This window comes from Dendrobates tinctorius, unplaced genomic scaffold, assembly GCF_039654945.1.
Source record: "Dendrobates tinctorius isolate UK_male_01 unplaced genomic scaffold, ASM3965494v1 ptg000194l, whole genome shotgun sequence".
NCBI lineage: Eukaryota > Metazoa > Chordata > Amphibia > Anura > Dendrobatidae > Dendrobates > Dendrobates tinctorius.
In genome coordinates this window covers 1,707,202-1,720,663 of record NW_027361861.1, presented here as the reverse complement: position 1 = coordinate 1,720,663, position 13,462 = coordinate 1,707,202, and the positions used below count along the sequence as shown (strand labels likewise).

The window sequence follows — 13,462 nt, the reverse complement described above, 5'->3', positions numbered from 1 at the left end:
GATAGGTACAGACATACAGAAGATGCCACAGGACTCAATAAACCAACATGTCAGCAACTTCCAGACCAAAGACCACGAAGCTTTACATAATGCCACCGTCAGAGAGTTGTCACAGAACAATCGCTGACAATGATTATAATGCAGCGCTGCTTAGTTCAGTTTATTGCATCCCATTACATATCAGGCTCTGCTTCAATAATGTCTATGAACTGCTCAGAGAGACAGGAGGGTCTGGGAGTATACATTTATGACAACCTTTGACACACTCAGTGCAGGAATGAATTTGTAGTATGGCTTTATGTCTTTTTACATCAATTAAGGAATTTGCTCTTCAGCCCTTCTGGGGTCATCACACAACACAGAACTAGAACCCATCAGAGGGCAATAAAACTTTCAGACTTGTCTTATCCATTGCGTTATTTCTCTGCTGTTTCGTGTATAAATATGTGACTTCAGACTTTGTATTAGTCTATGCCTGATGAAGAGACCTGAGTAGTCGCGAAAGCTTGCAATGTGTTACCATCTTTTCAGTTAGCCATAAAAAGGTATCAACCACTGAGGACTCTCAATTCTGAATATTCTTCTATCTACTGGTTAACACGGTACAAAGAAACTTTCCAGTATGAACTGCTAGACACATGTGATAAGAAAATTTATTTTCTTCTTGTTCCTTGACACATTGAAGCCATCCACATGTACAGTGCTTACCCAACACACTTTAGCCATAGAGAATACATTATTATTTAATAGGGTTGTCTGGGCTTACAGTATCAGTAGGATAGGTCATCAAAAGCAGATTTATGGGGCCCCAAATCCTGGCAAACCCACCGATCAATTTTTTTGCTCGGGTGCCATCCAGTTGTAAATACTGCTAGCAGCAGTTGCCAACTGCTGCAAAATAGCTTTGGCATAGAAGCTGTGCTGCAATAGCCAGTAACGGTGGCAGTGGCCACTTCACGACTGCTCTATTCAAAGTGTCTTTATCTAACCAAAGCCAAGAACAGGTGATCAGTCGGGGTGCCAGTTTTTGGACCTCCATTAATCTGCTATTGATGACCTGTCCTGCAGGAAGGTCATCAATTCAATATGCCTAGAAAATCACAACAAGTCAGTTTTTTAACCCCTTAGTGACAGAGCCAAATTTTAAAATCTGACCAGTGTCACTTTATGTGATAACTCTGTAACACTTCAACAAATTCCAGTGATTTTGAGATTGTTTTTTCGTGACACATCATACTTTATGATAATGGTAAATTTAGGTTGATATGTTTTGTGTTTATTTATAAAAAAAAAAAAAAAAAAAAAAACTTTGAATGATTATCCCTGCAATCCAGATAGTCATACCATAGCAAAACATTAATAATATTTCCCACATGTCTGCTTTACATTAGCACCATTTGTAAAAAAAATGTTTTATTTTGTTAGCCTTTTAAGAGGTTTAAAAATGTATCAGCAATTTTTCATTTTTTCATGGAAATGTACAAAATAATTTTTTTAGGGACCTATCCAGGTTTGAAGTGACTTTGGGGGACCTATATATTGGAAAACCCCCAAAAGTGATACCATTTTAAAAACATCCCCTGATATATTGAAAACTGCTGTCAGGTAGTTTATTAACCCTTCAGGTGCTTTTCAGGAATTAATACAAAGTGGCATGACAGGAATGAAAAAACAGGATTTTTGGGTTGCTTACCGTAAAATCTGTTTCTCGGAGCCTTCATTGGGGGACACAGAGACCATGGGTGTATGCTGCTGCCACTAGGAGGCTGACACTATGCACAAAAAAGTTAGCTCCTCCTTCACAGTGTACACCCCACCGACCGGCAGGAAATTCCTCAGTTAGTGAGAAAGCAGTAGGAGAAGTAACAGAATAGATTCAAAAACAGAACAGACAACTCAACTGTAAATAACCAACAAACATAAGAACAGGAGTTGTAGAACATGGGAGGGTGCTGTGTCCCCTAATGAAGGCTCCGAGAAACAGATTTTACGGTAAGCAACCCAAAAATCCTGTTTTCTCTATTGCTTCACTGGGGGACACAGAGACCATGGAACGTCCCAAAGCAGTCCCTGGGGAGGGAGAACAAACTTCCATCAGGCCAGCGGACTCACCACCGCTGCCTGCAGGATCCTTCTACCTAGGCTGGCATCCGCCGAAGCGTAGGTGTGAACTTTGTAGAATTTCAAAAACATGTGAACTGATGACCAGGTTGCAGCTTTGCAAAGCTGCAACGCGGAAGCTCTGTGGCGCACCGCCCAGGAGGCACCCACTGCCCGGGTAGGGTGAGTTCTAATTCCCGGGGGGGCCAAATCGATGTTTGACCCGGTAGGCCTCCAAAATTGCCAATCTGATCCAGCGAGCAATAGTAGCTTTGGAGGCCGGCTGACCTTTCCGCGCCCCATCTGGAATGATGAAGAGAGTCTGTCTTCCACAAAGGACTCGTCCTAGCTAGGTAGACCTTCAGCGCCCTGACCAAGTCCAGCTTGTTCAAGGAGCGCTCCCGAGGGCGAGTTGGACCCAGACAAAAGGACGGGAGAACAATATCCTCATTCAGGTGGAAAGTGGACACCACTTTAGGAAGGAAAGAGGGCGGAGGCCGCAGAAAGGTACCAAGAAAGGAGAGCAGCAAGAGAGGGCCACCAATTCCGACACGCGCCGGATGGAGGTGATGGCTACTAGGAAGGCTACTTTCCATGAAAGGTGAGATAGGGAAACTTCCCTGAGAGGTTCAATGAGAGGACCTTGCAGAATCTCGAGAGCTAGATTAAGATCCCAAGGATCTACCGGCGCTCGGTACGGAGGAGCTGTATGTGCCACTCCTTGAAGAAAGGTTCTGACCTGAGGACGGGAGGCTAACGTCTTCTGAAATAAAATGGACAGCGCCGAAACCTGACCTTTTAAAGAGCTGAGGGCAAGGCCTGCATCAAGCCCTGCCTGAAGAAACGCCAGGACAGAAGGGAGCGAAAAACGCATGGGCGGAATGTCGCTGGCCTCAAAGAACCCCGGAACTAAGGCAGGATCTTTTGGAGGTCGGGACTCGAAGAAACAATCCCGGGGACGAGAAACGAACTCCATCTTGTATCCTGATGATACAACTTCCCTGACCCAAGCGACGCAAGCCAGACGTCTCTGAAGAAAAGGATTCGACCTCCAATTGGGAAGGACCCTCGGGAGTTCGTTGATAGTCATGCTGATGTGGACCGTCCAGATCTGGACCTGGAGGATCTGCCCTGGGAGGAGTGAGATCGCCAGGAGGGAGTGGGTCTAAAAGACACCTTTTTTCTATCCTGGCGTGCCTGCGCTCTCTGTTGGTTAGAGAAGTTGTCTGCCGTATTGAAGCGGCGGAAAGTCCGAAAGGGCCGAAACTGACTTCTTAGCGGAGGTCTGCGAGGCTTGGACTGAGGGAGGAGGGAACTCGTGCCTCCAGTGGCGTCTTTAATAATCTGGTCCAGCTGGGATCCGAAGAGACGCGCTCCCTGAAAAGGCAGATTGGGAAGGGACTTTTTTGAAGACAAATCCGCCTTCCAAGCCTTGAGCCAAATTGTACGTCGGATTGCCACCACGTTGCTGGACGCTTGAGCTGCGCAAGACGCGGCATCCAAGGAGGCAGAGAGCAGATAATCTCCTGCATGGGAGATCTGGTTGGCCAGTTCGGCCAATTGCTCTGGTTGGGCCTTATCTAGGATGCCCTTGCGGAGATCCTCTGCCCAAGTGGCTATGGCCTTCGCTACCCAAGATGAAGCGAAGGCTGGGCTTAGCACCGCTGCAGCCACTTCGATTGTTAACTTTGCTAAAGATTCTATAATTCTATCATTAGAATCCTTTAGTGACGCCACACCTGAAATCGGGAGGACCGAGTTGTTAGAAAGTCTGGACACGGGTGCGTCTACCGAGGGGGAAGCAGACCAGTTGTCGGTGAGCTCTTTGGCAAATGGGTACAGCACGCCGAGGCGCTTCCCTATTTGAAAGCTCCTGTTCGGTTTTTCTCTTTCCCTGGTAAGGATCTTGCCAAACTCAGAGTGGGAGGCGAAGACCCTGGAAGGTGTTTCTGCCCGTCTGAACGAAACCTCCTGTTCTGAGGATTTCGCAGGGGAGTCTGAGATTTTGAAGGTGTGGTTAATCGCAGCAATGAGGTTCTGTACCGTAACCTTCATGTCTGCGTCCTGGTCCGAATCCAGCTCTAAGATCTCATTGGATGCTGGACTCTGCAGAAGTGTCCAGGGGCAACTTATCAAGGACGGCTACTAGGGACTGAGACACCCTGGTGAGGTCTGCCACAGATTGTGAAAGAGACGAGGCCCAACCAGTAATGGGGGGTTCGCTTTCACGTGGCGCAATAGATGGCTCCTGGACGGGGTCATGCTGAATGGGATTGCTGCAGTCCAGGCAGAGGGGAGTAGGCTGACCTGAGGGAAGTTCGCGATTGCAAGAGGAGCATGCGAAAAACTGGACTAGAGAGCCCATGGGGGCCGGCGGACGGTCACGCTCAGCCTTAGAGTTAGGCATAATGAAGGAAGAAAAGAATGACCCTGAAGAAATGTCGGAAGGTTTGGGGACAGAAAGGCAGAGGAGGGTGTCAGTCTGCAGTTGCAGAACTACTCACGGTCCGGTGTCCCCAAAGCGATGTACCAGGCTCGTGAAAATTGCAGGGCCCCAGCAGGGGGTAACTGACATCCGTTTTTCGTCTCCGGCTGACAGGCTGCAAAGATGGCGGCAGCCTGAAGTGAAGGAAAAAGCGCAGTTCAGGAGGGACAAGAAGAAAGGCGGAGCTAGCCGCCTGAACCAAGGGAAACCGACCCCCCTACCCAGCCACAGGTCAAGAGAGGCGGTGGGAGGGCCTAGGAACGGGCGGGAGCGCAGCCGGCCTATGTGAGTGAACGGGGAGCGTGGCCGCGACGAGCGCGAAGGCCAAAAATGAAGCCGGGGACTAAATTTGAGACGGCGGCCGCCTGTCAGCACGGGGCGGCGCGGAAGTTCCGCAACGCTGCCACGGCCACCCACAAAGAAGACTCCGCCACAAACGTGCTCTAAGATGAAGCTCCCGTGAATACAGGCGGGGGGGAACAAGGCCCGCACAGCAGCCGGTGCCTAGATGAAATGCGGCGACCGTCGGGAGGTGCGGGCAGCGTATAAGAACCTACGGCGCTGCCTTGGCGCCGCTCCATAAAGGTACCTTCTTTATCCAACGCTGTCTGTAATCTTTCCTGTGTCCGCGCCTCGTCCGACCGACAGGCTCTGGTGGGCGAGTGGGTGGGAGGCGGGGGGCAAGGACCATCCGTTGTTGGCACGCACCTGTGCTGAGCTACTGGTCCGCACGGAGAGCTATGAGGATACGGGGTGGCAGTACATGCCGTACTCATAGCCTCTTTGTGGGGGTACAGTTGTGACTCTTCACACTGTATCCCTCCGGAAACCTGAAAAGGAACGACGCACATCGAGGTAGATATGGGTCTAATGAAAGACCCGTGTCTACCTCCTACTGACACGAAGATAAACTGAGGAATTTCCTGCCGGTCGGTGGGGTGTACACTGCGGAGGAGGAGCTAACCTTTTTTTGTGCATAGTGTCAGCCTCCTAGTGGCAGCAGCATACACCCATGGTCTCTGTGTCCCCCAATGAATCGATAGAGAAAAGTGTATTTTTACCATCTAAATGTCGCTAACTTCTAAACAGATCACTGTAGCCGGCAGTCTCTAAGGTCGCTATTTGGCCATGAACTGCTATGGCAAACATCAGGACCACACAATCATGATCTCAGTGTGCCGATGAGGATAAAAAGGAAGCCCTCACACTCTTAACCATTTATATGATATAGTCATTATTGACAGCAGTATCAAAAGGGTTAAACAGATATGGAAGGTGCAAACACTGATCGTGGCTGATACAGCAATTTGTCAGCTATAGTGGACAGCCGACTGCTGCTGGATTGTCACCTGTATCGGGATGCTAGTCTCTTATATCTCAGATCAGTAAATAGACGTATTGGCGGTCATTAAGGGGTTAATGTAGATGCATTAAAAAAATATGTCATCCAGGACAAAAATATGATGTCTGTGAACCCTTTCTAACAATAATTTAGTGCTGTGTCCCTTTCTAATTTTTTTTCATGCACAGCGGCGCTCAGTTAATAAGCTGCAATAACAGCCCCTGGTAAATGCGCATGCGGTACCACCTTGCAGGAAAAAACGTGAACTGGATGCAACGCTAAGGGAAGATTTTTGGTACTCAATGTAAAATCTTTATTGGTGGACACAGCACCCACCCGTGGTTGCCCGGTCAGGCGTACATTTACTTTGGGCTCTCTCTCGGGGTGTAATTGGATTATTTTCTTTTTCATGCTTTAATTCTTTTTGCTTGTCTCACCAGACTGAGAAGCCTGGTGCTGGCAGGCGAGGTATAGTCTGTCGGGGAAGAGCCAATTTTCATTTAGGATGTAATAATAGTGTGGCAGCAGACTATGTGCCCCAATGAAGCGACCAAGAAGTAAGTTCTGCAGCCCTTTCCTTCTCGGGGCCAGCACTGTGCAGACTCTGCAACTTTCACCGACCTATAAAAAGATGGAGCCATGGCCAGGCCACTTTCTACTTCCAACCAGATGCGTTGCGAGAAAATGGCAGAGATGTAGTAGCTGATTTGTTTCCCTGAGGACCACCACCACTGATCAGTACATGATGGTATACACTAGTGATATGCCACCTCTTACTATTGTTGAGTTAATGGACTGAATCCCCGAGAGCCAAAATACAATGGAAAGCTTTATAAATCTCTTTAGGATCACATACTGCATCTACCTACAAATCAACCATGTAAGAATCCAATCTGTGATTGCAAAAAAAGCTGAAAAATAATAATCTTACCAGAATTTGTGAGTTTGGTTTCCAGTAGGCCGGGGCAATCTGATCAGTCAACCACGATGTCACGGCTTTAGTGGGTCCAATACTTAATTCAGTCACGGACTGGGCCATAAAGTTCATACCATCCAGAAGGCGCTGTGCAGCATTGTTGTTATCCTTTAGGAATCCATCAGACTTAAGAATTGAACAAAAAAAATAAAAAAAATCAAGATTTAATTAATTCAGGAGTAGTCCTTCTGTGAGATCCCCTTTGCTCCAGCCAGTTGTGGGGGGGGGGGATGTCATCCTAATTCCGCCTCTGACTCGCAGCTCCGCACGTTTGGACTATAGTAAGAGGAAGACCAAACTGTTCTCGCTAAGATTTCTATCTGCTTATAGATTGTGCAAAAAAAAAAGAAAAAAAAAAAAGGCACAACAAACTGAGTGAGATTTTCTACTGTTTATTGGCTGAACTTATTAGAAAAATGGAGTGGCAAATTAATGGTATGGCTCAAACATTTGGAGACTTTTATTTTTTACATAGGTGTATGTAAGTGGAGCTAAAAGTTATTTTTGCACTATTTGCGTTCTATTGTCTTTGTGTTGTGCTATTGCTGGCTACTGAATGAGATAACTGAGAATCCGGCAGTGAGCTCTTTATGACTGTCCGACTCAGAGATTTTAACTCTTATCTGTCTTTTTCTGAGCTCCTCTCAGCTGATTTATGGACAGAAATCACATTGAAGTTGAATGTGCAGGAAAACAAAGAGCTTGTAAAAGCAGATCGGTACAACATTTTTTTTTAATGAAACCCAATTGCAAAAATGATTTGGAGCCTCACATACATGCATTTAAAGGGGTTGTCCATACTTCTCTACGTGACTGCAGACTTGTTAATCCTCACAGTTCATGCTGTCTGGATTCTTCCATGCCGGTAATGGGATTGGGCAGTCATGTAACCACAAGTTTTTAATTTGTATACTTCCGGCCACATACCGACTAGACTGTATCTTTCATTGCTCAATACACTTGCATGGAGTGAAGCAATACACATCTAGTCGGCACACGACTGCACATACACCGTATACTTGCGGTCAGGCGCCCACCTGCTCTCGGTGACGGCACAGCCTCATAGCATGCGCGTTGTGAGGATTCACAAGTGTCATGTCGGACGCTGTTCACACCACAGCGTCCGGCAGGCAGAGGTAGTTCCACCTCCAGCCACTATAGCCTCAGTGGCGCCGGCCTGATCTTCAGGCTCTCGGGGGTTAATCCTGCTGGAGACCAGGTTGGATGGTTAGTCACGCCCACGGTCTTTAAATAGTCATGCTGGCCTATGGGCGTCGCCGATTATAGCTTGTGTTTCATACCAAGTGGTTCCGGTCTGGAGTGGAGGTGTTGCAGAGAGAGAGATTCGTATCTGGTGTCGTATGATCCGTCGTTATCCTTTCTCCTTCCCATATTTGTGTTTAGTTGTGCCCTGTTCACATTACTGTATAGTCCTGTGTGGGTGCGGCGCAGTGCAGTTTAAGTTCTCCCTGTCTGTCTTTATTTGTGTGGGGGCTTTGGTGGTGTGTCTCCTCACTGGGTGGAGGGTGGAGGGTTAAGTGCAGGGCTGAGCAGGAGACAAGGAAAGGTTGGAGGCTCAGGCATTTGCACCATCAGCAAAAACCCTGGGTTGAGGGTCAGACAGGGTTTCCCCTAGTTATAGGGACATCACAGGGCCCCCGGGTATTACAGCCTTAGTGGGACTAAGCCCCACGTGACATTATAATCGGCCCACATTTTTTCAGGAGTCCATGGATCCATTAGATTCCATAACCCGCCAGTTGGCGGCGCTGTCCTTACAGGTCTCCGAGTTGAAAGGGGCAGTTCAGCAGCAGGGCCTGGTAGTAGCGAAGGTGCAAACGGCATCTGCAGGTATCGGTGCAGAGCCGAAGTTTCCGCTGCCAGAACATTTTTCAGGGGATCGCAGCAAATTTGTCGTATTTCGGGAGGCCTGCAAGTTATACTTCCGCATGCGGCCAATCTCCTCAGGTAATGAGGCCCAGCGGGTAGGGCTGGTGTTGTAATTACTGAGTGGTGACCCCCAAGCATGGGCATTTTCCTTACCAGCTAACTCTGCTACATTTCTTTCTGTTGATTATGTTTTTTCTGCCCTCGGACTCATTTATGATGATCCTGACCGACTGGCTCTAGCGGAATCTAAAATCCGCGCCCTCCGCCAGGGGGAGCGCTTGACAGAGGACTATTGTTCGGAATTTCGCCGCTGGGCCGTAGACACACAGTGGAATGACCCAGCGCTGCGGAGCCAGTTTATGCATGGGGTGTCAGGGAGGGTTAAACAAGCCCTCCTGATGTATGAGTCTCCGGCATCGTTGGAGTCTGCCATGAGTTTGGTGATACGTATTGATCGCCGTTTTCGTCAGGGGGCACAGGAGACGCTACCTCTGGGGGAAAGCAGAGGTGCCAGTGTGGTTGAAATAGATGAGTCCCCTGAACTTATGCAGATTGCTGGCGTGGCACAGGTTAAGCGTCGCGCTCCGGGATTCCAGAAGCCCGGAGCATGTTTCTACTGTAGTAAAAGAGGTCATTATATTAACGTTTGCCCAGTACTACCTAAGAGGGTCGCATCGGCGGAAAACTGTTAAGCTCAGAGGGTATGGAGGAGACCCAACTGAGCGTATGCATATCCTCCATGATGGTATCTCAATGTATGCTCCCTGCCAAGGTTATTATCGCGGGCAGAGAGCTACCAATATCAGTGTTTGTGGATAGCGGTTCCGCCACCAATCTCATAGATGAGGAGTTTGCACACACCGCCGGGTTTAAGATTGAAAAACTTCCTCACCCCATACAGGTGGTGACCATTAATGCTGTTCCCCTCCCTCAAGGGGAGATTACGGAGTTTGTGGCAGAGGTGAAACTCCACATTGGGGTCCTACATTCTGAGTCGGTTACATGTAGGGTCCTCCGTAATCTCCCAGCACAAATGGTCCTGGGTTTTCCATGGTTGTCCAGACACAACCCGGTAATTGATTGGAAAACTCAGGACATAGTACAATGGAGTGGTTTTTGCCAAGACAATTGCTTGGCCACATGTGTGTCCGCCGTGACGCCCAGCCTGCCGGAGGCTTTGCAGGATTTCGCAGATGTTTTCTCTGAGAAGGGTTGCTCAGAACTGCCTCCACATAGAGCCTATGACTGTGCGATCAGGTTAAAACCCGGGGCCAAATTACCTAAGGCCAGGATGTTTAATATTTCTGGTCCTGAGAGACAAGCTCTGAAAGACTACATCGCGGAGAGTCTGAGCAAAGGACACATCCGGCCTTCGTCCTCGCCTGTAGCCGCGGGGTTTTTCTTCATTAAGAAGAAAGATGGGGGGTTACGCCCGTGTCTGGATTTCCGAGAGTTAAACCAGATTACTATCCGTGATCCTTACCTTATGCCGTTAATCCCGGATTTGTTCAACCAGGTAGCGGGGGCGAAATGGTTTTCCAAGCTGGACCTCAGGGGGGCGTATAACCTCATAAGGGTCCGTCAGGGGGATGAGTGGAAGACGGCGTTTAACACTCCTGAGGGTCATTTTGAGAGTCTGGTTATGCCGTTTGGGTTGACCACCGCGCCTGCCGTTTTCCAACATTTTATTAATGATGTATTTGCTCATGTCCTGGGGAGATTTGTGATTGTATACCTGGATGATATTCTCATTTATTCTAGCGATCGGGACACTCATTTGGAGCATGTCAGGCAGGTGTTACAGTTGCTCCGGGAGAACCAGCTCTATGCTAAGCTGGAAAAATGTTTATTTTTTGTCCAGGAGTTGCCCTTTTTGGGATATATTGTGTCCGCAGCCGGGTTTAAAATGGACACCGCTAAGGTGCAAGCGGTGCTGCAGTGGGAGAGGCTGGAGAGTCTGAAAGCACTCCAGCGGTTCCTTGGGTTTGCGAATTATTATAGGAAGTTTATAAAACACTTTTCGACTATCGCCAAACCGCTCACGGACATGACAAAAAAGGGTGCCGATCTGGCGAACTGGCCTGTGGTGGCTATACGTGCCTTTGAGCGTCTGAAGAATAGTTTTGCTTCAGCCCCCATTTTGGTGCAACCAGACGTGTCTAAACCTTTTGTGGTGAAGGTTGATGCGTCGGAGGTGGGAGTGGGGGCAGTACTGTCTCAAGGCTCGTCCTTGAGCGAGATGCATCCATGCGCCTACTTCTCCAAGAAGCTGTCGCCGGCCGAACGGAATTATGATATCGGCAACAGGGAGTTGTTGGCCATCAAACTGGCTTTTGAGGAATGGCGACACTTCTTGGAGGGGGCGGCTCACCAGGTCACAGTCATCACCGACCATAAGAATCTGCTGGAGTCGGCCAAGCGTCTGTCTCCTAGGCAGGCTCGCTGGGCATTGTTTTTTACTCGTTTCAATTTTCTGGTGACTTACCGTCCCGGGGCTAAAAACACCAAGGCGGATGCTTTGTCTAGGTGTTTTCCGGGGGGAGAACCTCGGGAAGAGCCGGTACCCATCCTCCAGAAAGGGGTAGTGGTCTCGGCTCTCACGACGGAGGTAGAGGTGGAGATTGCCGAGGCCCAAGAGGAGGTACGGCCAGGACTTCCCGCCAACAAATCATTTGTACCCCTGCATCTTCGGCTTAAGGTGTTGAAGGAACACCACGACTCGGTACTGGCTGGTCATCCAGGGGTGAGGGGCACCTTAGAGCTGGTATCGCGTCGTTTCTGGTGGCCCAAAATCCGGCAGGACGTGGTCTCATACGTGGCAGCTTGCATCACGTGCGCTAGGGCTGTCACCCCGTACCCGTCCTGCTGGCACGCTACAGCCTCTGGGGGTACCCAATAGGCCATGGACAGAAATCTCCATGGATTTTATCACTGACTTGCCAGCCTCGGCGGGGAACACGGTCATCCTGGTGGTGGTTGACCGTTTTTCAAAGATGGCGCATTTTGTGGCGTTGTCTTCGTTGCCCAATGCTAAGACATTGGCTCAGGTATTTGTGAAGGAGGTGGTCAGACTCCACGGAGTACCGTCGGACATAGTATCTGATAGGGGTACGCAATTTGTGGCGAGGTTTTGGAAAGCTTTTTGCTCACGTTTGGGGATCAAGTTGTCACATTCATCGGCGTTTCATCCACAGTCTAATGGACAAACTGAGCGCATGAACCAAAATCTAGAACAATATTTACGATGCTTTGTGTCCGACAACCAGGAGGAGTGGTCTACTTTCCTTCCTCTGGCCGAATTTGCGTTAAATAATCACCGCCAAGAGTCATCGGGAGAGTCTCCATTCTTTTGTGTGTACGGTCAACATCCTCAGTTTTGTACCTTACGTCAGGGTGACTCGGGAGGTGTCCCGGAGGAGGATCAGCTAGGAGCCCAATTGTCATCAGTCTGGAGGCGGGTGGAACAGCGTTTGTTGAGCATGAGTGCCAGGTACAAACGGGTGGCTGACAGTAGACGTGTGCCAGGTCCGGACCTGTGTGTGGGTGAATGGGTGTAGTTAGCTACGAAGAACATAAGACTCAAAATTCCATCTTTAAAACTGGGTCCAAGGTTTATTGGGCCTTTTAGGATTTCTGCCATCATTAACCCAGTGGCGTATCGGTTGGAACTTCCTGCGGTGTACAAGATACACAACGTGTTTCACAGAGCTTTATTGAAAAAGGTGGTAGGCTCTGTGGACGTGACGCCGATGCCACCTCCAGTCATGGTGGATGGCGATTTAGAATTTGAGGTCGCCAAGGTAGTGGACTCTCGAGTAGTACGCCGTACTCTTCAGTATTTGGTGCACTGGCGGGGGTATGGTCCGGAGGAGAGGTCTTGGGTTCCAGCCTCAGACATACATGCGGATCGGCTGGTCAGTTCTTTTCACCGTCGTCATCCGGACAAGCCGGATCCTATGAGTCTTGAGGGTCCGGAGGTCCCTCGTAGAAGACGGGGTAATGTCATGTCTGACGCTGTTCACACCACAGCGTCCGGCAGGCAGAGGTAGTTCCACCTCCAGCCACTATAGCCTCAGTGGCGCCGGCCTGATCTTCAGGCTCTCGGGGGTTAATCCTGCTGGAGACCAGGTTGGATGGTTAGTCACGCCCACGGTCTTTAAATAGTCATGCTGGCCTATGGGCGTCGCCGATTATAGCTTGTGTTTCATACCAAGTGGTTCCGGTCTGGAGTGAAGGTGTTGCAGAGAGAGAGATTCGTATCTGGTGTCGTATGATCCGTCGTTATCCTTTCTCCTTCCCATATTTGTGTTTAGTTGTGCCCTGTTCACATTACTGTATATTCCTGTGTGGGTGCAGCGCAGTGCAGTTTAAGTTCTCCCTGTCTGTCTTTATTTGTGTGGGGGCTTTGGTGGTGTGTCTCCTCACTGGGTGGAGGGTTAAGTGCAGGGCTGAGCAGGAGACAAGGAAAGGTTGGAGGCTCAGGCATTTGCACCATCATCAAAAACCCTGGGTTGAGGGTCAGACTGGGTTTCCCCTAGTTATAGGGACATCACAGGGCCCCCGGGTATTACAGCCTTAGTGGGACTAAGCCCCACGTGACAACAAGTCTGCAGTACTACAAACTTGTTCCCTAAGGCCGGGCAACCCTTTTAAGAAAAAGAAAAGTCTC

At 49.1% G+C, this 13,462-nt stretch overlaps 1 protein-coding gene across 3 annotated transcripts in view; it reads right to left on the bottom strand.

Annotated features, from left to right (window-relative positions):
• Positions 1–13,462, bottom strand: part of ZFYVE1 (zinc finger FYVE-type containing 1) — a 69,349-nt gene that overhangs the window by 23,675 nt on the left and 32,212 nt on the right. For all 3 annotated transcript variants that reach the window (XM_073552693.1, XM_073552694.1, XM_073552692.1), the window contains exon 8: positions 6,859–7,029. In XM_073552693.1, coding sequence (XP_073408794.1) covers positions 6,859–7,029 — 171 coding nt within the window. The remainder of the gene's footprint in view (positions 1–6,858; positions 7,030–13,462) is intronic.